This window comes from Oryzias latipes, chromosome 19, assembly GCF_002234675.1.
Source record: "Oryzias latipes chromosome 19, ASM223467v1".
Lineage (NCBI taxonomy): Eukaryota > Metazoa > Chordata > Actinopteri > Beloniformes > Adrianichthyidae > Oryzias > Oryzias latipes.
Window position 1 is genome coordinate 4099740 of NC_019877.2, and position 23063 is coordinate 4122802.

At 38.5% G+C, this 23063-nt stretch overlaps 3 protein-coding genes across 4 annotated transcripts; 1 reads left to right on the top strand and 2 right to left on the bottom strand.

Moving 5' to 3' along the window:
* Positions 1 to 2263: 2263 nt before the first annotated feature.
* Positions 2264 to 9903, bottom strand: LOC101172535 (alanyl-tRNA editing protein Aarsd1). Of its 2 annotated transcripts, XM_004080227.4 has the most exons (17): positions 9479 to 9903; positions 9288 to 9401; positions 9138 to 9204; positions 8941 to 9039; positions 8777 to 8866; positions 8595 to 8657; positions 5805 to 5933; positions 5566 to 5725; positions 4065 to 4122; positions 3812 to 3968; positions 3585 to 3701; positions 3315 to 3445; positions 3153 to 3219; positions 2936 to 3027; positions 2787 to 2841; positions 2620 to 2714; positions 2264 to 2544 (listed from the first exon to the last, which is right to left on the bottom strand). In XM_004080227.4, exons 1-17 carry the CDS (start codon positions 9511 to 9513, stop codon positions 2406 to 2408), a joined length of 1668 nt encoding a protein of 555 aa, XP_004080275.1. In that variant the 5' UTR covers positions 9514 to 9903; the 3' UTR covers positions 2264 to 2405. The 2 variants fall into 2 exon arrangements, with proteins under 2 accessions (XP_004080275.1, XP_020567764.1); XM_020712105.2 differs by lacking the exons at positions 2264 to 2544; positions 2620 to 2714; positions 2787 to 2841; ... (6 more) ...; positions 5566 to 5725; positions 5805 to 5933 and adding an exon at positions 8225 to 8487 and having other exon boundaries at positions 9479 to 9894.
* An 805-nt stretch (positions 9904 to 10708) lies between these two features.
* kat7 (lysine acetyltransferase 7) lies at positions 10709 to 18098 on the top strand. Its single transcript, XM_004080168.4, has 14 exons — positions 10709 to 10884; positions 11714 to 11864; positions 11946 to 12194; positions 12281 to 12363; positions 12564 to 12647; positions 13190 to 13288; positions 13383 to 13493; positions 13574 to 13765; positions 13898 to 13987; positions 14088 to 14228; positions 14362 to 14455; positions 16221 to 16367; positions 16527 to 16633; positions 17246 to 18098. Exons 1-14 carry the CDS (start codon positions 10867 to 10869, stop codon positions 17345 to 17347), a joined length of 1668 nt encoding a protein of 555 aa, XP_004080216.1. The 5' UTR covers positions 10709 to 10866; the 3' UTR covers positions 17348 to 18098.
* On the bottom strand, positions 17740 to 19421 carry LOC105356520. The gene is made up of 6 exons (XM_020712005.2): positions 19193 to 19421; positions 18992 to 19088; positions 18869 to 18898; positions 18609 to 18662; positions 17998 to 18069; positions 17740 to 17870 (listed from the first exon to the last, which is right to left on the bottom strand). Exons 1-6 carry the CDS (start codon positions 19304 to 19306, stop codon positions 17836 to 17838), a joined length of 402 nt encoding a protein of 133 aa, XP_020567664.1. The 5' UTR covers positions 19307 to 19421; the 3' UTR covers positions 17740 to 17835.
* Between the last annotated feature and the right edge of the window lie 3642 nt (positions 19422 to 23063).

Here is a 23063-nt window from a genome sequence, read left to right on the forward strand (position 1 = left end):
GTGATGTAAGACAAAATGCAAAAGTAAGATTAGGTTTGTTTCATGCAGTTTTTAATAGGCAGCAGGTGTACATACGCTTAACATTATTTAGTTGATGAATTCAGATTCAAAAATTTACAAACATTCACAATAAAAGAAAGGATCTACAGATAGAAATGTTTGTTTTTTAAAGAAAAACCCAGAAAGTAAGATTGGGAGGGTTTGGGCATATGCAAAGGTGAAACAGAACATACATTAGGAGTAAACGATACCAACACAGAGGTGCTCAGATGAAGGAAAGAACCTGAGAGAGTAAAAAACAGTGATGAAAGTCAGGTAAGGAAAAAATCCCTGAACTTTTCTTTGAGCGATATGGCGGGCACAGAGCAAAATTTTGGAAAAATACGTGGTCTTAGATGCATTCTGGTGCATTCTGGCAGCTAGTTATTCACTTCTTTATCAAGAAACTAAGACTAATTGGAGCATCATGATTTGTCATTCAAACCCCTAGTTTGACTCTCCATTAAGGACTTGCTGGTCCTAAAAAAGAATTTGGAAAATTGCTCAAAGTAACACAATCCTACAATCTACGCTTTTCCTTAAAGCTGCAAAACATACAATTGCTAAAATATAGTAACATCAAAGCCCCAAATGGCAAAAAGAACACCAGTAACTATGATATTCTATGAAAATACCTCAGTTATTTATACATTATTTCTGCTTTAGAAATGACTGATGTACAACATCCACTTGCACTGTTTTCTCAAACTATAATTACATCAAAATATGGGATCTGCTTTAAACTATAATTCTATAACATAATACATCAATTCTTTAACACCAATACTAAGTAATCTGGGAAATATCAAAACAAACATACAAACTAAACTAAACATTGTAAACATTATTTTTTAAGGGAGTGCGGGTCCAAACCATCAAATACTTGTAATTAATGTCAACTATACTGAACTAAATCATGGTAATTAGGAAATACAAATAAATTAGATAAAGAAATGTATTCAAAATAAAAACTGAAACTCAAAACTAAAATTGAAATTATTTCAAAATGTGGTTTTGAGATTATTTTACACAAAAAAGTATTTGACCTACACTACCTTAAAAATCTTTTTTTTCCAGCCAAGACCACTTCAATTTGTTTTTTATCGTCTTCTCACAACTGAGCTCGTGGCCATGCTCAATAATGACGATGCCTGCCATTATTTTAACACAAATTTGATCGCAAACTCTTCAGATGTGTTTGTGAAAGTTTAGCGTGGGTCCGCCAGATTTGGTCTCTAGGGAAGCGAGTCACGCTGACCACGTGGTGCAGACAGAGCCAATCAGACCCGTCGACGCATCCGAAAGCAACTAAAACGTCCCGTCATTGGTCAATTAGGCCGGGAAGACGAGAGATGGCCACGACCATAGAGGAAGCGATCTGCGGAGAAATATAGAAAATAAAGCTAAAATTAGCTGATTTCAGACCATTTCTTAATCCGGAAAGCGATTTGTCCGTAGAGATCAGGTCTTTATTTCCCGGAAAGTACGTTCGGTTTGCTCAAAAACCCGGATTTCCGGGAATTCCCGGAAGACTTTCATCACTGAAAAAAAAAAAGAAGTGCATGAAAGAAAAGAAGACTGATTCAGTTTGGAGACCCATACGGTAAAAGAGCCACAAAACAGAAGGAAGGCGTTACACAATGGGATGTTCTGGTCACTTCCGCAGAGTCATCGTGCCTCCAGTACAGCTGCTGTGATGGATAAGACTGACCATTTTTACACCAACATTTGAGAAAAAAAACATGTTTCCACTGAGAACGGACCAACTGATGGAGCTTTCACGTGGAAGGAGATCTTATTGTAAAACAAGTCTGGTGGGGATGGACGGAGCTGAAAAACCACAAAGTACCTTAAAAAGCAGCTTATCCATCACAAGATAGATGTAATGGACAATTTTAAGTGTTCTAGCACAATATTAAAGATTATTCCAGTTCATTTTAGCCAAATTTGTAACTATTAAAAAAACAGCTTTAAAAAAACAACAACAATCTGCAACAGAAATGTCTCCAAATTGGAATTTCAAGTCATAAAGTCTTCCATATTGGCTTGTTTTCAGTTTCCATGGGTTAAATCCTTCCCTCTTTGAGTTTCTTCTTCTTCAAGTGATTATCAAAAGGCTTTGTGTACAAGCTATTTTTTTTCTGCTGTCTAACAAAACTTTTGCTCCATTAAATTGTGCAGAAAACTGCTGGTGTCAGAAAAAAAAACGGCTTTACAGGACAAATTTGATCATATTTTTCTTGATTTATTTAATCTCAGACATCTATTCCAATACCAGCAATGCAAAAAAAATTAAAAATCTACGGTTTCAGTTTTATGAAAATAATTGATTTGACTTTTCCGTGTGTTAAATCCTTTCATTGAGTTTATTCTTCTTGAGAGCCGCCGTGTTGACAGCGCCGCCTCAGTAGAGCCTCCACCTCTCCTCTCCTCGCCATGCTGGTGGCTTTGCCTTGAAATCGCCCGTTCTTCCCGGCGCCCTTCCCTTGAAGCAGCTCTAAAACCCTGGTGAGCACAAACAAGACTTCAGTGCACACTCTTTTCGGAAAACGAACCAAAACGAATATTTGGTTCTCTTACTGAGATCCCGTGTCAGTCACCAGTTTGCTCGGTCCAGCCAGAAGGAACAAACCGGGTCCTTTTTCCTCGCCAACAGTCAGGAAAACCAACGTTTCCTGCAGCACAAAAAATGGGTTCAATAAAAGACCTGATCTGCAAGTACCTGGAAAAACAATCTGGGAACTCACCTCTGTGTTTATTTCATTGGCGATTATATTCATAAACTCATTGTCGCCCTCTTTTCTGTGAAAGACAATATCGTTGTTTAAAATAAAAAATATTTATGCAGAGTAAATCCTGAATTAATACTCATGGAGTTGTTCCTTAAATTTCTCACTTGTGTAAACTGAAGAAGTTTCCCCTTTGAGGGTCGTTCCTAAAGTTTTGGGCAATGAGGACGGCCAGATCTCGCAGGAGGCTCAAGTTGGTCTGCAGAAAGTTTTACAGTAACAGGAGAGCGTAAGAATGTGATAACCCAAACATGGTTCTGCGAGTCCAACCCCCTTCAATTTCCTCCTTAAATCTTAGCAACATAACGACAAAATTCTTGTTACCTTTTGCAGCAGCTTAACAGATTTCTGCAGCTTGTCCACGGCCTCGACGTGCTCATCGGGTCCTGTTCTGTTGACCCACAACAGAAGCGTCAGTCCTTCTGGTTCCGTCAATGTGTTGAATCCAAAATGCTGGTGTTCTTCAAAGACTTGAGGAGAACTTACTTCAGCAAAGACACCAGCGAGCGCTCCGTGTTGTAGCTTCTCTCTGCGTACTTTAGAACTCTGCTTCCAGCGAGAAAGATCAGGTTGGTTTTGTTTTTCTTTCCTTTTTCGGTTCCCAGCAGCTTTATTACCTACATTACAGCCATGAAAGCATGAAGAATGCCTGTTTAAAACTCTTACATGGGAATAGTAAAGCAGGTTCACAGTATATTTTTGTTTTCTTATTTGTGCAGATGCTGCTCCGACAGTCTCTGGACGTTAAAGTTGTACCTGTAAGTGACTGAGGTTTGACACATGCGTTCCACAGCACATGTTCTCGTCAATGCCCACTATGCTGACGATCCGAACGGGTCCTGCATGGTCCTCAGGCAACCCCCGACTCCTCACCTGGTTCACAAACACGGAAAGGCCAGTTAAGAATATCAAATGTGGAAAAAAAGCATGCTCGTTTATCAGTAAACCAATCCAAAAAAGCTGATCCAAGTCACATCAGATACCTTTTCCAAAGCGGGATCATCTACAGAAAGAAGCTGAACGCTAACGGGGAGGTGAGCTCGGATCTTCTCGTTCACGGCTTCTTCTAGTTCCTGAAGCTGTGCCGGTGTCACACAGGGAGTGTCCAGCTCAATGGTGCTTCTCTGATGACCAAGTTCCCTGGAAAAAAATAAAATAAAACCCCCAAAGCATGAATGCAGAAATATTTGTTTCCAATAACCAAATAAGCACAGCATCTATGCAGTAGTTAAGTACCAGGATGTGGTTTTGTAGCCAAACATTTTGTCTGCCAGAGCTGTGATTAAATGCTGACCTGCAAAAGGAGAAACAAACAGATAGTTTAGTTCAGTGAGGGCTCCACAACTGAGAATCCAGAAACATTTGCTCCGAGCCAGACTGGCAGTGTGGTTTGGGGCACTAGATGTCACAGATAAAACGAAAATTTACAAGCTACTCAACGTAGCTCTCAAGATCTGTGGTTGTAGGGACCATCAAACATTGCAAGTCACATACGAGGAAACAACACTTAGTCTAGCAAAGAAAATAATAAACGACCCAGGTCACTTTCTGTTCCTTGAATTTGAGTGTTTACCTTCAGGCAAACGATTTGGAGCAGTCAAACATAAAACTAATCGTTACAGATTTTCATTTATTCCAGCAGTGGTCACCCTGCTAAACAAGAACTGATTCGGTTTTTTTGCAGGAGAAAATCTTTGTAAAGCAGTTGTCCTTCAGATAGAAATAACAAAATTGGCGTTCTTCTTACTTGCTTTCATGAACATTAATTATATGAATGTATCTATTATTTCGGTACAAGTGTCTACTTCTAGTAGTTGTTGTAGATTAATTGAGAGTTTTTTTTGTTGTTTTTGAGAATTGATAATGCATTATACTGAAACTATTTTCAGCACTTGTGGTTTTAAGGTTTCAATTCGATATTTTATCATACGTGTTCTTAACTGTGTGGGTCAGGTCTGGGGGAAATTCTGTATACTTCGGTTTTTATGTACTTTAATTATTCTCACTATGTATGTGATGTGTGAATGATGTCATAGAGTTAATGGTTTTGGAAGTTTCAGAGTTCTTGATGGCAGGAAGATCAGGAGAAACCATTGTGTCAGTGTAATCAGCATGACCACACTGACTCATCAGTACCTTGGAAAAGTTTGGTCACTTTAGCCAGAAATCTAACCTGAACTGTGTTGTGCAAAAAGCTGTGTGGACAAAAAGAGAGGATTTGCGTTTAACTGTCAGATGAGAGCGTCTTCCCAGACAAAAACAACACATGTCAGACTCAAATCTGTAAAAGATCAATCTAAAAAAGTCAACTGCTAGTATTGTTAAAGACTCAATGTGATGAAAATGGTGTTTTTAACATGTTCTTGTGGAAAGGAGGACATATGTCAAGAAAATTAGGCCTTTCTGAGTCTTTTATTCAAATTGTTGTGAATCAGGAGCAGAGGAAAAATAAACGTCTGTAGGCTAGCAGGAGATCGCATAACCTATTGGGTGATGGGGAAGGGGGGTGGACTTGCCCTCAACTCTGAGGTGAATTTCTAATGAACTACTGCTGTTCTGCAGAACCTATGTTGAATGTGGTACAGTATAATAACATATCTAATTTCCTTTGAGGTGTGTAACTGTTTCGGCAGACAGTCATTCAAAATCCTTACTCATGCACTTTTTTCATTTTTATTTCATGTCCAAGTTTACTTGGAAGTTTCCAGCAGATCGCTTCTTTAGTTCTGCTCCTCACCTGAGTGTTGCTGCATGTGATCAAACCTCCTGTCCCAGTCCACCTTCAGACGCACCTCCTGACCCTCCTCCAGCGGCGAAGCCACAAAGTGTAAGGCGTCCGGCCCTTGCCTCTTCACCCTCAAAACTGGGACCTCCCCTATGAGCCCACGATCGTCTGGCTACAGAGAAATAACACAAAACTGCATACGATTCAAAAGGAAATGCTCGCTGAAGAAACCTTTTCAGTAACCTGCATACCTGGCCTCCTCCCTCAGGAAACAGGATGGTATCTTGGAGTTTAACGTTGAATCCTCTCAGGGTTTCTTTCTTCCCATTCACTTCTTGTTTTAGCTCTGCAGGGCAGCATGATACTACAGAGGTAACGAACTGAAAACAACCAAAACAAACCTTTATTAGAATTAAGGACTTAAATACTAGACCAGATTTACTCTAAAGTAGTGGAGGATCCAAAAACTGTGTCCTCATAAATCCAGAACACAGTTCTGCAGCTCATTCTTCTGAATTTTACAATGGATTCAACAATGTGCTCCTCGTTTCTGGCTCTAAAATTTCCCCGTCAAACAAAATCCTTTTTTCTTCTTCACTTTTTAAATGTTTGTTTTTCACTATTCCAGTAGGATCTTAAGCTCAAGATAGTTGGTTTAGATAGATCTCTCCTCTCTCACATTTCTTGTATAAATTTATGAGATTGCTCTCATGCAGTCTCTCCACCGACCTCTCCTGCTGCTATAATTGCTTCTGAACTTTACCCAGTTATCAAATCCCACAGTTTAAAGTCAGTGTAAAACCAATGAGTGTGAATCCAAACTGTAAAAACCTATTCTCTGCAGCAATTTCAAGATTCATTCATTCATTTTTTATTTTATTTTTGTCATGAATGAATGAATGAATAAATGATGAATAAATGATGAATTAACCGGCTGGGTAGCTCGGTTGGTAAGGTGGGAAGCTGCCATGCAGGAAACCAGGGTTCGATTCCCGGAGGGGAATGAGCAATGGTACTGGGGGCAATTACCATATCAATGGCGAGCAGTTCACATCACTCAGTGAGGGTCCTTAGGCAAGACCCTTAACGCTACTGCCTCCCGAGCGAGGTTTCGGCTGCAGCTCACCGCTCCCCAAGGGGATGGGTCAAATGCGGAGAAAGAATTTCCCTTCGTGGGATAAAATACAGTGTATAAAAAAAAAAAAAAAAAATAGAATGAATGAATTTCAAGATAAAAAAAAAGGCTTGTTCAAATCTGGGCTGATTTAAGCAAACGTTAGGGGTCAGAAACTTTTTGGTGAGGAGGCAGACGTTTGGGTACAAATATACAATTTAATCAGCTGAGGAACAGGGAAAAAAGGAAAAGGTGAACATTTTTAAACCAATGAAGGAAAAAACTGTGTGTGCAGATCAAACTTGTCAGTTATTCAGATGATCAAACTCCCAATTAAAAACCAAACTGCCAAGAAGATCTTTTCTTAACTGACAAGAGGTTTTACTTATAAAGAAAGAAAGAAAGGATTAAAAAAATCCCAATCCTTTATAGACCACATTACTCAACTAAGCTCCAGGTGAAAAAGTTGTGAAATTTCACTACCATAACCACGTAAGACTTATTGATAATGTGGTTTACATTTGATGAGTATATTTCTACACTGCTCACAGAAAAGTAATACTTTTTGCAAAGTGGTTTGGAGTGGTTTATTGCATTACTTTAAGCAAAAATAACCCCATGGCATGTAACTTGGCAGCTGCTGCTGTGCTGCTAGCCTAGTGAGTAGCTTCTCCGTTCTAGCTGACATAAACATCACGGTCGTTTGAATGCATGTTGTCTCACAGGTTCATACCTCTGTCATATAGCAGTCTCGCTGACACTGAAAAGCCATTTTGATCAGTTTGCTGTTAAAAATGCACAAACTCACGAAACAGAACAACGACTACCGGCGGCTGTCAGTCTGGGACGGATGCCTGAGGAGGCCAAACATAACAAGTTTGACTTTTTTTTTCCAACAGTCACCGTTGGCAGCCAGCTTGGTAATGCATTACCGCCCCCTTCTGGACGGGGGTGTAGTGACCAAGAAAACACCTTTCTCATAAACAAACGAACAAAAATAAATAAAAAGATAAATGTTCTTTCTTTTGTCAAATTTTCTCTTTGTAGATCAGTTATGTGAAGCAAACTATTTTACCTAATTAATGACTTTATTGCTTCTATTCTCAGAGAGCCAAATTTAAGTTGCAGCATTAAAATAATCCGCAATAACTGTTACTCAAGTAAAAGATAGTTTGAAAAACACCAAACAAGTAGATTTATTTTGGTGTTTTTTTTTTCTTCAACAAATAAATACATTAATTTGTAATTGACATTAACAGTGTTTTTTCATTAAAGACAAGAACTGAAATCTCTGCGTTGTCTCTTTATTTGCAAGAAAAACCTGAGCCAAAGTCTGCTTAAATGTTCACCGTTTAAAAAAAACTTTTGTGGTTTGAATTGCTAAAAAGAAATATTTTAATAAATAATATTAAGCAATAAAACAAAACAGTGTTACTTACTGCAAGTACAGAATATTAACAAAGGAAAAAACCCAAGAAAGGAAAGTAAAATACTATATTCATAATGCTATTAACTTAATATTTCAAGCTATTTCTAAATTAAACTCAAATTAATTACAAAAAACAAGAGATTTTCATTTATTTCAGGGAATCACATCCACAATCACAGAATATACCAATTAGTTACAACTTAAAACAATTAAAAAAGACAAATTATTTTACATTATTGCATAAAACAATAATTTTAAAGACTTTCTTTTATCAAAATTGATCAGATTTTTTTCCCTATATAGTTATGGAAACACACAATCACATCAAGCAAATATTACAGGCATCTGCATCTTCTGGTTCCCCAGGCGACAAAGAGTAGCATCAGTCAGACTGCAGGAAAAGAAAAAGAAACTAATGTCAATTTCCGCTAACAGATTAAAAAATGAAAATAAAAATATTTACAGGAATATTTTCATGAAACAAAACATAACACTAACATCACTTAGATCTCCCATGTCTGGTGCCCCTCCTGGTTTATTTTGGGCCATTTCCTGGATCATCTAGAAATTAAAATCATATTATTACTAATGGATGCCAACTTAAAAAATATTTAAAAACCTAAAACCAAAGACTTTTGTGGAAATAAAGGCATCAAAATCTGAACAAGGTCTCCACTCACATCTGCATATTTGTCAAACTCTTCCTTTCCCTCCTCTTCTTCATGCTCCCAGTCCCTCCAGTTGTCAAAGTCCACAGATATCCAACTGGGCTATAGAAAAGAGGAATATGTTCTCAAATCAGCTTGAATCTCAATGTATGTTTAATTTTTCCCAAATCCCTCACCTTTGCAGGATCTTTCTGCAGACGAGGCCACGCAAAATCAGGTTTCATCTTCCTCAGCAAGACGTTAATTGTTCGGTCATAGACTCTCTCTCGGGAATCCTAGAATTTAATAAACAGGTGTGAAAATATTTAACATTAAAACAGCACATTATAGGAGTTGCAGCTTTTTTTTTTGATCCACAAACCTAGTCACTTACAAATTTCTGGATTTGGTCGTAAAAGTACAACTCGTTGTAGAAAACATCGTCTGTGTCATTTTTGCAGCTGTTCAAAGAAAGTAATGTTTTAGCAAGTTAAAGAAGACTCACACTGACACATTCTCATTCAGAAAATTCCTGTTAGCTCACCATAAAATCATTTTATCCATCTGGATATCAACTTGAACATCTTTAGGTTTATGAACCAAGAAGTTGACAGTGACATATTTCTTTCTGTCAAACCACAGAGCATGTGCAGGCTGGCTGATGAGACACACATGTTCAGAAGTTACAACCTTGATCACCTTCACCGAACAGATTTTATAAAGCAAAACAATTACCTCTCCCCAGGTCGAGTGATTTTAGGCTGATTCATTTTTGTTCAAAAAGAGAACTGTTGCTATTCCTTTCAGTCACAGGAGATGAAGAAGTGTGTGGGTTTGCTCAGTCAGTGTGCTCAAATGCGGGGCCCTGTAGGTTATTTATAGAGTGGCTGGTATCAGCTGCTGAGGGTCTGACCTGTTACAATCCCCCTTCCACCACCCTTTACAGGCTGCCAGTGGAACTCTCGAGAAAGCAGATGCTTTTTCTAGGTTTTGTAAAACACTGGTTATCCACTCACAAGACTTGTGTCCAAGGGTGGATGTTTGTTTTTTTAAAGTCATGGTACTCTGGTCACATGGTGCCGCCCTCTTTTGTATTTATTGATAATTATTTCCTGGTTTTAGCCATTTTATCATTTCTTAATTGTTTCTTTTTTTTCTTAAAGACTGATGCAATTTTTTTCTTAAATTATGTATTATTATTTTAGTTGTCAAATTTATAATGGCAAAATTATTTTTTTAATTATTGCGTGGCATTTGCATTGTACCATGGACAATGGCAATGATCAATCAATCAATCAATCAATCAATCAATCAATCAATCAATCAATCAATCAATCAATCAATCAATCAATCAATCAATCAATCAATGTCTTAAACATCTTGAACCTTGAACATCTTTGAAAAAATGTGTTTTTAATGTTGTAATTTTTGTGAATTATTGATGCATTAAAGTTTGCAATTGTACTAGTCATAATTCTGTTTTATTGGTTGCGTTTTCTTTAAAACAACTATAGGTTTTTTACAATGTCAATATAAGCAAAAAAAGAAAATAAAAATAATTTTTAGAACTCCTGCTTTTCAATGAGAAGGTACTTCCTAATCTAATATCCTTGCTAGTGTTTTTATTGTTAATTTTTATCTTATTACACATTTGTTTGCTATGATTAGTCAAATGTAAGACATCAATTTTTGAAGCAAACTTTATTGAGAAAACTTAACATTCGTACATAAGAAGAAGAAGAATAAAGAAAATGAACGGGGGGATAAAAAAAAGGAAACTTCAGTAAATGAGTAACAAATTATGTTTACAGAGCACATTTGAATAAATAACAATATGATGAATTATTTTTTGTTTACTAAGTACTTGACAGTTGTTTTCATGAAGCTTGTTGTTGAAAATGTAGTTTAGCGCCCCCCGCTGGTCAGGAGGTTTACAAAAAATATTTACAACAGGAAGTGCACTTCCCAAATCTACCGCTGTGGGGAATTTGGCGCAGGTTAGCCCGGCAACAATGACAAAAAATCATTAAGAAGTGTTGTTTTTCATTTCGTTCTCCCACCATTATTGCTCTTTGTTGTTGTTTTTCTTTAAACCCAAATAAACTATTAGTTTTAATGTGAACATGCCACGCAGACGACAGGTAAGAACACATTTAGGTTGCACTAAGGTGTAGCTTTTAGCCATGATGTTAGCTGCGATGTGTGACCATTCGGGTACTATTAGCTAGAATGTTCGACCATTTTCCATTCAGGAAACCGTCACAATAACGTTAAATTAATTTAAGAGCGATCTTAATCACAAGACTTCCAACAAAAAATGTGCTTTAGAGTATTTGGTAACGATTCCAGCCGCCGCACCATGATAATAAATGAGACACTGGCTGGTGGCTGTCGTTAGGCGGATCCATCCAAACATTAGCCTTCGTTTTATTTCTTTGTCAATTATAAAGCCCGGCGTTTTCATTTCAAGATAAAAGCTGGTGTGTGTGTAAAGCTGCCTTTTAAATTAAAAATGCTGTATTTGTTTATGTAATCTGTGTAGTTTAATCAGCGTGCAGATCTGGAAAACAATGCAATCTTGATCGTGTAAATGTGTCAAACATATACTGTTTTTAAACGTGCTTTTCTTTTGTTTGGGTGCATTTAGTGTATAAGATTAAAAATATTTCAAAATAAATCTTTTTCTTACAAAAAAAACTGTTTATTGAAATGTCTTGTTTTTTTATTTAACTAGAAAAAATGGGGAAAATAAAACCTATAAATCTTCTATTGATTGTTTAAAATTAACAAAATAAAGGAATAAATAGAATGGTGTTATTATAAATGGTATTATTTCATCATATATATCAAGATTACTATGTTTGCTTCTTTCCTCTCTCTTTTAAGCAATGTTTCCTCTCTTTTTCCATTGTTTATATTGTTGAAAATTATCTTAAAAATAGTGAATAAATGATTATTTTCTTTTGTTAGAGAGCCATGGCCGGGAGTGTGTCAGACGGGACGGAAGACTCTGACTCTTCTGCTGAAAGAGAACAGACCCACAGCTCAGAGAGTGATGGAAACATGCCTAAGAGGCAGCGCCTCACCCGAGCCTCCACCCGCCTCAGTCAAAGCTCTCAGGGTTCGTCAGCGCAGCGCGGCAAACGTATGCCATGCTAATAGATGAGTCTTCTGAAGGATTTATTCGATTCTCTTCCATCAGATACACCAGACCTGAAGCGAGCCGCCGACCATGACGAATCTCCACCCCTGACCCCCACGGGAAATGCCCCCTCATCTGAATCGGAGCTGGACATCTCCAGCCCAAACGCCTCTCACGATGAGAGCCACACCAAAGACCAAGCCAGCAGAGATTCAGATAAAGACCTCTCCCATCGACCCAAACGCCGCCGCTGTCATGAAACCTACAACTTCAACATGAAATGCCCCACCCCGGGCTGTAACTCACTGGGTAAAACTTGCTCACACATTTTCTCTACAAACTCTTTCGTGTTTTAAAATCAGCAACCCTTTTTCATTTTTCTTGTAACCTTTTAGGCCATTTAACAGGGAAACACGAACGCCATTTTGCCGTATCAGGGTGCCCTCTTTATCACAATCTTTCTGCAGATGAGTGCAAGGTGAGTAAACCAATGATCCAGTTTCTGTTTAATCATATCGTACAGTTTTAAGTTAGTATTTTATTTGACTGTTTTTCCTCCAGACTTTATTGAGCTGTTACAGCATTATGGGAAAGATTAACAACTTTTGATTAAGTTAAATTCATTTCCAAGAGCTTTTTTGTGTGTTTGTCAAAACTACCGTATCATTAAATCGTCAGGTAAAAGCCATCAGTCGTGAGAAACAAGAGGAGGAAGCAAAGACGCAAGAAGAAAACAGCTCACGCCACGCAACCCGTCACCAGGTAGCGGGTTTGCCGCCTCAACGTTTATCCTCACTGCAGGGGATTCAATCCAATAGAATAATACAGTGGTTCCTTGTTTATTGCTGGAGTTGTGTTCTAAAAATAACCCAAGACAAAATCAACAAAGGCTGTAAAACTCTTCATTGCATACTTCATACTCTTTGTCTCAGACAGGAACTTTTTCTCACTTTTTTTTTTAACTCTACAAGTTCAAACCTTTGTATAAAAATAAAATAACGAAAACAAAAAATTTGTAAGTGGTTGAAGATTTATGTAGATTTGGCGAACTGGCTGCATTCTGTACAGAAGACATGGCATGGAGGAGATTGATTGACAGTGGTCTACAGCCAATCAGGACGCGGAACATAAAAAATAAAAACTTCCAAAATTGCATGAAGTATGAACCGTGAAATAGCGAGGCAACACTATAGTTTTGGTTTGAATTTTTAGAAAAAAGGCTACAGTTAAACTTGTTTACAACAATAATTGTTTATGACTGTTTTGAGTGAGGTCGGTTATTTAATATTGTTTTGTTTTTGCAGACTCCAACACCAAAACAGAGCAAATACAAGGAGCAAGTCGCTGAAATGAGGAAGGGAAGAAACGCCGGGCAGCAGAAAGAGCAAAAAGAAAAACACACGGTACATCCCACCACCGCCAACACTCTTATTGCTCTGCGGGTTTTTTTTATATGCCGTCTCGCTCAGAACTCATGTTCTAACCTGTGATCCACAGGAGCACCGGCAGACACACGGGAACACCAGAGAACCTCTGCTAGAGAACATCACCAGTGAATACGACCTGGAGCTTTTCCGCAAGGCCCAGGCTCGAGCGTCTGAAGACCTGGTACGGCGTCGTTTGACCCCTGTTGTCCTCGGCTGATTAAAAACTCGTATGCTGACACCTGCTGTCTGTGACTTCCGCAGGAAAAGCTTCGTATTCAGGGTCAGATCACGGAAGGGAACAACATGATCAAGACTATCGTGTTTGGCCGCTTCGAGCTGGACACCTGGTACCACTCGCCCTATCCGGAGGAGTACGCACGCCTCGGTCGCCTGTACGTGTGCGAGTTCTGCCTCAAGTACATGAAGAGCCAAACCATCCTCAGGAGACACATGGTGAGACGGCCAGAAACTTCATTTATCAGAGAAATGAAGATAGTCCATGCATTTTGGGGGCCAAAAAATAATTTATAATACAATTCTATTTAGGATTTGATTCTCACTGGGAACGATTTGTTGTGTCTTTAGGCCAAATGTGTGTGGAAGCATCCCCCAGGAGACGAGGTGTACAGAAAAGGCTCCATATCCGTTTTTGAAGTCGACGGCAAAAAGAATAAGGTGAGCATTTTCACATCTCAGACATTTTATCTTAACATCCAAAACAAACTTGAATTCAGCTGTAAAAGTGCAAACGGTGAAGCAATGCTGTCGTTTCCAGATCTACTGCCAGAACTTGTGTTTGCTCGCCAAGCTTTTCCTGGACCACAAAACACTCTATTATGACGTGGAGCCGTTTCTCTTCTACGTTATGACTGAGGCGGACAACACAGGCTGTCATTTAGTGGGATATTTTTCCAAGGTAAAGGAAAAACGCTGGAAAAAGAATAGAACCAATGGAACCTTATCTCAACAGTTTGAAGGCTTGTTTATTTCTCTAAACCTGTTTCCCTCACAAATGTAAAAGCAAACATCTTGGTTTGTTTTGCTTCCAGGAGAAGAATTCATTTCTGAACTACAACGTGTCCTGCATCCTGACGATGCCACAGTACATGAGGCAGGGCTTTGGAAAGATGCTCATCGATTTCAGTGCGTGTTTACTCCACCGCTTCTCATTTATTTGTTCTATCTTTCTAGCCCTATTTTAAAGTCCCACTCTTATCATCTTTTGATCCATTTTCAAAGTGTTTCCATTGGTCTTTTATTGATGATGATGCTTTTTTTTTTTTTTGCCGAGATAAAAAAAAACTGTCGTCTTCTAGGGCACAGCTTCTGCAGAGCGGCAAGAGTTTATTAGAAATTGGACTGGGAGCTGTTTACACGCTCTCCTGCTAGCTTACAGCCCCTCACATCCCCAACTTAAAGTATTTTCTACGTTCACAAATAGAATCTTTTACAAACTGCACCTGATTCACCATTTGAATAAAGAAATACCGTATTTTCCGGACTATAAGTCGCTCCGGAGTATAAGTCGCACCAGCCCAAAAATGCATTATAAAGTAGAAAAAAACACAGATAAGTCGCACTGGACTATAAGTCGCATTTTGACGGGAAATTTATTTGACAAAATCTGAGACCAAGATATAATAACTTGCACAACCTCATGTGACACAATCATAGCAGACTGTTTATCTCATAATTTCACAGTAATTCTTTCTCATACTTATTTATTTATTCCTTTCATTAAGCATCATTGGCCAACTAATACTCTGTTTTCATCCTGTATTTGTAGAAACGGTTGTAATTTTTATTGCATTTCTGAATCTATGAAATCATTGGAAAATAGAATATTATGTTGTTAGCCTTCAAGATCTTATTGTAAAAAAGGTTTGCTGATTATCTGAGTCACTTAACATACTCTTAACACTTAACATACCTCATACATCAAATTGACCCAGAAACATCATCTCTGTTCCTCACAAATGAACATAACAGGAGGGTTAACAATGTATTTATTTCAATTTATTTCTAATATAAGTCGCTGCGGAGTATAAGTCGCACCCCTTACCAAACTATGAAAATAAGGGCGACTTATAGTCCGGAAAATACGGTACTCAGAAATGCAGTTAACTTTCTGTAAATTTGTCCTCTATCATCAGAAAATGCCCCAAAAACATGTTAAAAACTCCAAAAACACAATTTTCATTTAAGGTGTAACACGGTTTTTCAGGAAGCCTTTCAAAATCTGCATATTAATGAAAGACTAAAGGGGGTCCATGCAACCCTTGTTCTTTTTCTGGGATAAATTAATTACAGAACAATAAAAATGACAAAATAAAGGTTTAAATGCTGTTCTCATCTACTGTTACGTTATACCGCGCATGTGTCGTGTATCAGCGCACGCACTCACAGTTGGAGGAGGCTCGGTGTGAGATGCAGCGGTGCAAATCTCACGTATCTTTGTCTTTCACAGCTCTATTCCGATACATGAAAGATTTGGAATAATATAACGCCGCACTAAAAAAACAGCGATTTTTAACTTGTCCTTCATGATTCATTTTTAAACAGTCTGCACTTAAGAGAGTTGAAAAGGGCGCCACCCCATACATCCCTACCATGTCCAAGTCCCTGATTGGTCAAAGTTCAACTGATTTAACTTGCAGCACGTTTTGCATATGGAGCCCAAAAACAGACTTAAGAATTTGTGTAGCTGCACGGTAGAATTTTGAGGACAGAAGCCCGAAATGCAAGTTTCCGTAGACTATTCATTGGAAGTGGTTGCTTGAACACGCATTGCCGAGGGCACGGTGAACGTAGCATGAGAGAAATGTAAATTTGCCCCCTTATTTTGTTCCAATGTTTCACTTTTTTTTTAAAACATTTTTTTCATCAAGCTACCAAACCTTTTTTTCAGGTTATCTGTTGTCCAAAGTGGAGGAGAAGGTGGGCTCCCCTGAGAGACCTCTGTCCGATCTGGGTCTCATCAGCTACAGAAGCTACTGGAAGGAAGTTTTACTCAGATACATGTGTAACTTTCAAGGCAAAGAGATTTCCATCAAAGGTGAGCAGAGGTCTTGTTCGAATGTCGTGCTCGACTGCAGAGTGTAAAAACAAACACAAAAAAAAGACCAAACCGGTTCTGTGTAACAATGCACAAACGGCTTGTATTTATTCAAGACAACAAACATATTTACAGCTTTACTGTTTGCTTGGTGTGCAGAGATCAGTCAGGAAACCGCCGTCAATCCTGTGGACATTGTGAGCACGCTGCAGTCTCTGCAGATGCTGAAGTACTGGAAGGGAAAGCACTTGGTGTTGAAACGACAGGTAAGCAGGGCAGGGGGGGGGGGGGGTCAGAAAGCTGAGTTTTATTACAATAAAAGGAATTGGGTCCCATTTAGTCTAAAACCTGGGGTGCCCAATATGTCAAAGGGAAGTGTGGGTAGATCGCCCGCCATCGAAAATAAGTAAAAACATCGCTGTCGACCAATCGTCACTGCACGTGTGTTTGACTTCACTAAGCTGTCTTGTGGGGTCCAGATGACCCCACTCCCAACGTTAACGTTGGGAGTGGGGTCATCTGGACCCCACAAGGGCTAAGTAATTGACTCCACTAACAGATCTGGAGTTTTTCTTCCCCAACGTGGACGTAGCCTTATTTTTCCTCGTGTAGCCCGAGGTCAGTCACTCATAAAGAACCTCAAGCCGAACGCACTTTGTGGCTTTGGTGCCGTTGACATGACAACTACAAATCCACAATTCAAGAAGCGGTTGATGGAAAAATGAGGGAAACCTTTTATGATGTTGTAATTATTCATCTAAATGTATTATTTTTAATTCAAAATAATTGTCTGTTTGACTTTAAAACCTGCTTTTCATAATACACCTGTGTATTTACGAATATAAATTAAGAAAAATGTTTCTTTTTCTGCCTTTTAGGACTTGATTGATGAGTGGAAAGCAAAGGAGATCAAACGAGGTAACAGCAACAAAACCATAGACCCGAGCTCGCTCAAGTGGACCCCTCCCAAAGGGACATAAGAGCCAAGACCATCAGGCTACTGAGAAGGACGGGGAAAAGAGAAAGACAAACACCTTCAGCCTCACAAAAACCCCAAGTTGCCTAAATGCATAAGCTTTCAATAAAGACCAGTGTTCCTTTCTTTTGCGTTGTTATGCCATTACTTTCTTCTGTTCAGAGACTTTTTCTAAATTTTGTATTTCATATCTTTATTGATGGAGTGTTTCAGGTCAAATGATGGGGTTAGCTGATTGTTTCAAGCTGCCTTCACCTTCTCATCTATGAATGTTAGAGTTGTGGAAATCATGAACGTGGTATTTGCTAACGAACTACCGTTTGCAGCATACTTTTCATTTCTGATGTGTATCATAAAAACGGCGGTTTGTTTCTCAAGCGTCGGCATGAACTGAAGCTAAGCAGGGTATCTTTTTTTTTTTTTTAGAAAAACGACTAGTGATTGCCTTGTCTTTGGTTGGTGTGCAGTTGTATAGGTGTTTTTGTGGCTCCGTTAGTACAGGATTTGAATCCATTCCTCTGGTAAATCTGCAGACAAAGAGGACAAATTTGAGATATTTTTGATTTGTTTTTGAACAAAAGATAAATGCAATACCACTGTACAAATGCACATAAAAAAACAACAACCTCAGGTTTTGTACCAATTGGATCATACCTTTGCTGTATGGTTTCTCTGCAACATGGATCTCAGTGGACGCTTCAGATGGCGTCTCTCTGATTATAGATTCTAAAATAAAAAGGAACTTTTTAATAAGACTGCTATTTTCTGGTTCTTTTATTCTTAATCAATTGCTTTATTGTTATTTTTTTATAACGGCAATACAGTTTGATTTCCTTTTAAGGGTTTATCCACTTGGTTTAAGGTTTCCTTATGGTTTCTCCATTGTAACAAGCTTTGATTTAAAAGCATAAACATTTTTTTTTAATACCAAGTCAAATATTTCCTTTTTTTATATCCCATTGAAACTCCTCAAAGGTGCTCAGCATGGAATAAAATAACACCAAACCTCTTGGAAAAAAATATTTAATTGTAAAAATAGAGGTGTGGTAATTAAATCCTAATGTATTAAAAACACATCAGAATAAAACGCTATAAAAGCCCTCAAATTTGATCAAAATTTCATGTTTCTTGTGCCAAAAATGAAAAGAAAAATTACCCAAATATTTTTCCTTTCAAATCATTTAAACTGAACAGTCTCCTTTTAAGCTTTTCCTGTGAAATTAATCTTCAATTAAAAACAATCATATTTAAATTTGGTTGCATACCTCCACTAGAAATGCTTCTTCCCATCAATCCCACAAACATCTCTCCTTTATTTCCTACAAAATTAAGGACAAAATGAAAGCCTTAAAGAATTACACTTCATTAATGCTGTGCCACATTTTATTATTGGAGCTACTTTAACTTGATTTTATTTTAATTCAAGCATTAAAAATAACTGAATAATGCAATAACGCCCGATATGTCAAACCCATTTCAGATATAAAGCAATACATTGATTAGAAATAAAAAATAACCCACTTACGTCTGTTAAATTGAAATGGTTTCTTTGTAACTGTATGACAAAGAAAAAGCACATTTTGTTTTTTTTCAGGGACAGGTCGTCAAAAAAGCTAAATGACAGACTAGATGCAGAATGCTGACCTACCTGAGCGCTTCCCCATAAGTCCATAGAAACGAAGAGCTTTAGATCTTTTCATCAGATCCTCCATTGGGTTATTCAGCCTCATGTCCAGTGACTCACTCTGCCAGAAAAAAAAACAATTGATTTCAACTCATTTTGATCAAATCAAGCCAGACTGGATTTAAAAAATATTTTTATTTTTTATCTTAAATGACTTCCTCTTACTTGCCACTCATTGGAAAGTCCTCTCGCCTGCTCTGCACTACTTAATAGACCCTGATAAGTTTGCACCAATGCACAAAAAGTCACAACAACCAGTTGAATCTTCCAGGTATCCATTTTAGGTTTTCTTTAATCAGAAAAAAAGATGAAGCTGGAAAAAAAAAGGTTAAAATGCGTTTCCAAATGGGGATCAGAGGATGTAAAATGGAATCCTGTTGTCTGTTCCAGTTAAAATCAGGCTGCATTTATACCCTCAAGCCCCCTTGCTATCCAAGGCCCCTCCTTACAAATTACGCTCTTGCTGCTGTCAGATCTCAAAAGTTACACTTTTGTGACATTTTTACCAGTTTTTACTGTCACATTTACACAATTATACTGTGCAGAATAAAACACCAATTTTTTTTATTTGAAGGCTGAGGCTGTAACTGGCAAGGATTTCCTGCCAGAGATGAAAAACATGTTAAATTATATCAAAATTCAAATATTTGCCTTGAAGATTGTGCATTTTATTAGATGTCTGTTCTGTTTTTTGTCACGTCTGACTTTGATATGACTGAGAACAGGCAGGCGCCGGGTCAAATATGAGGGTATACCTTGAAGATTTTACAGTTTTGTTTTTATTGTTGACATAAACAGTGGTTAACTGGGGATATAGTAAACTTAAAAAACAAGTTATCTTTACTATAAGAGTTTATTTTGATATTACTGGTAGTTGGATTTATAGCGATATCCCTTTAAGTCCTAAGACAACTTAAAGTGATGAAAAAAGGGCAGTTTTGCAGCATTTTACTGCAATATTTTCCTGAATAATTGTGGGATCATTTTGTGTCTCTCAAGATAATTACAGCATTATTAAACCATTTTTATGATCTATACTTACTTAGCCGTTTAAAGGCATGGACAGAAAGAAGTGCGCTCCAGTCTCTGGATCTAGAAATTTCTGGAGAGGCAATTACTTTGCGATGTGTGCGCAGAGAGGACAGCCACTTGAAACAAAGCTGACACACACATCAGATGCTTTGATCCTCACACAGGTGCTTCCAAACACAAGAAAAGCCCGGGACAATTAGGCCTGAAAGGCAATTACACCTGAACAGTCCTTGTGTGCACATAGTCTAGCCCAGCGCTAATGTGGAGGGCCGAATCAAAAGGAATCAGAGGCACAGCATCTGCATATGAAATGGCTGAGTCACAAAGAGCTCCGAGAACGTTGCATCTCCATGTGAGGGTGCATCACTTCAGCATCTGGACAGCTGTCTGACAGCCGACTCAAGCCTGGGAGCTCAGATTGAAGTTAACCTCTGGCCCAATTTGCATCAAATGTCATTCATGTGAGAAAATAAGGAGTGGAAAAGAAAACTGTTGGCTTTTTTCGCCCTGACAAATGTGGACATGCTAATAAGCAACTTAATAGTTTATTATTGGAGAAACAAGACGAATCACTCTAAAAATACTGTTATCTTTTTGAACTTTAGACTCAAAGTTTTTGCAGAGCGGCAGAAGTTAAAAACAACATTTACTTCTGAGTTGTGGGCAGGACTGTTGGCATTGAACAACCCCATCTCCCCTTCCCCTCCCCATTCCTGAGAGCTCTCTATTTACACGCCCTCCCGCTAGCCCCTCACACCCCCAACCTAACATTGGCGACGCAGCAATAATGGCAAGATATTTGAATTATCCAGCCAAAGAGTTTAGAGCTCAGACAGAAAAGATGCAAGTGGGTGCATTAGAACAGAGTGAATCAGGGAGGTTGTGGCACACCCAGCGCATTTTCTAAATCACAAATGAATGTTTTTCAACTGAGATTTTCCTGTCTGCCCCTGATGGACAACACATTGAATAGAAAAGTACTCAGAAATGCAAATTAGACCTTAATTTTCTTGATGTACGTCCTTCATCATCAAAAAAATGCCACAAGCACATGTTAAAAACACCAAAGACAATATTTTACCAAGAGGGGGTCCTTAAAGAGTTTCTATGCAGAAAGGAAAATCTATAAAACAATTGCAATTGCAACCAAAATAAATAGGCACATTAATACATAAGCAATGCACTGAAGGGCATCGGTAGAGATTCCAAAGGAGCCAAACACCAACTCCTGGTTGACAGAACCATTGCTCAAGACTGCAGATCACGACACACCAACCTGTGCACAGCCTGGAGTGATTACAAGAAAGCCTATGACTCCATGCCACACTCGTGGATAACTTAATGCTGTGCACCCTGAGACTGTATGCTAGCCCCGTGGGAAGGAAGCCGAGGACTAGTGAGTGTAGAAGCCACTATCCAGGATGAAACATCCAAGATGAGTGAATACTTCAAGCTCAAGCCAGTGCTGGAGGACAGATCCTCATGGGAGGACAAGCCCCTGCATGGGATGTACCACCGGACCATAACTAAAGTGGCTGATATCAAGAAGTCCTACCAATGGCTGGAAAGGGCTGGACCACAGAACAGCACTGAAGCACTCATCCTGGCAGCTCAGGAACAAGCCCTGAGCACCAGAGCAATAGAGGCTTAGATCTACCACACCAAAAAAGACCCAGGGTGTAGCTGTGTAAAGAGGCGCCTGAAACAATCCAACACATAACTGCTGGGTGGAAGATGCTGGCAGGGAAAGCATACATGGAGCGCCACAATCAAGTGGGTGTATGCTAAGAGCGGAGGCAGTAACCGCCAAGCTGAAGGAGTGGCTACAGCAGATTCAGGAAAAACCTCAGATCTTGATAATAAAATTGTGAGAGAACAACAAATCTGCATAATTCTTTTAAGAGATCTTTAATATTTTCTATTTGAATAATTCCTATCATTGCTCATTTAGCAGGAACAGTTTTTGTCAGGAATATTTGACAGAGGCCACAGAGCTGGAGGGACTTCACTGACAGCACAAAGTGGCCCTTCAATTCATGACATATTGGTGGAGTTTGTAATGAATAAGACATTGAAAGTGGTTTGGAAAAGTTGAGCCTGGTTTGATCGGATTACCTCTTCCTAATATCCGTAACCCTTGTTCTATCCTAGGCACTTTAACATTGGGAGTTGGGCCATCTAGACCCACTAGACAGTGCGTTAAAACTTTTTTTTTCAATGATTTGTGATCTTCACTGGTGTCCATGGATTACATGAAATCTTTTCACCATTATCCACCTTTGTCATGGTAGGGAGAACACGTCAATGTAAGGGTGGGGTCATCTAAGATAGCACATATTCTTGTGATGAAACCTTTGTGACTAAAAGCGTTCTGCAAAATCTAGGCAACACAAATGTGTTTGGGCAAAACATACAACTATCCAATCAGTGTGTACAGTAAGGTTCCCATCATGCTTTGGAAATATGCAACACTTGTGGAAACTTTGACAGATTGACGCATTTTCAGTGGTGTAACAATTTTATTTACCTACAATCCAATCCAATCCATTCTATCTTTCTGTGGCAAGTTGTTAATCCTATTGACCTATTCCTTTATAAAATTGTTCTAAAATAAAATCACTAAATTGATTATAATCAATATTGGAAAATACTATTTGGATTGAGTCATGGTAGGTTTATTTTAAAAACGACCAAGTGCTTCACAAAAGACAACACACATTTGATCAAGCAGCAAAAAATGATCAAGCCTTTCTTGAATGAGCAAATGTGCTAGACAGTACAGCACCTTCAGTCCCACCTGCCTCAGGACACTACAAAGTTGTTCTACACCTTTTAGACACCTTCTGTTGTCAGGAGAAGTTTGGTGATTAAGTTGTGTGCCTTTGGTTTTTATTCTCAGTCTGACATTAGGGTTCAACACCTCTTGAGAGGATTTGTGATTGCACAAATGTTTGTGTTAAGGGAGGGCTGCAAACCAGAAGGAGGCAGTGTTACCTCACAAATA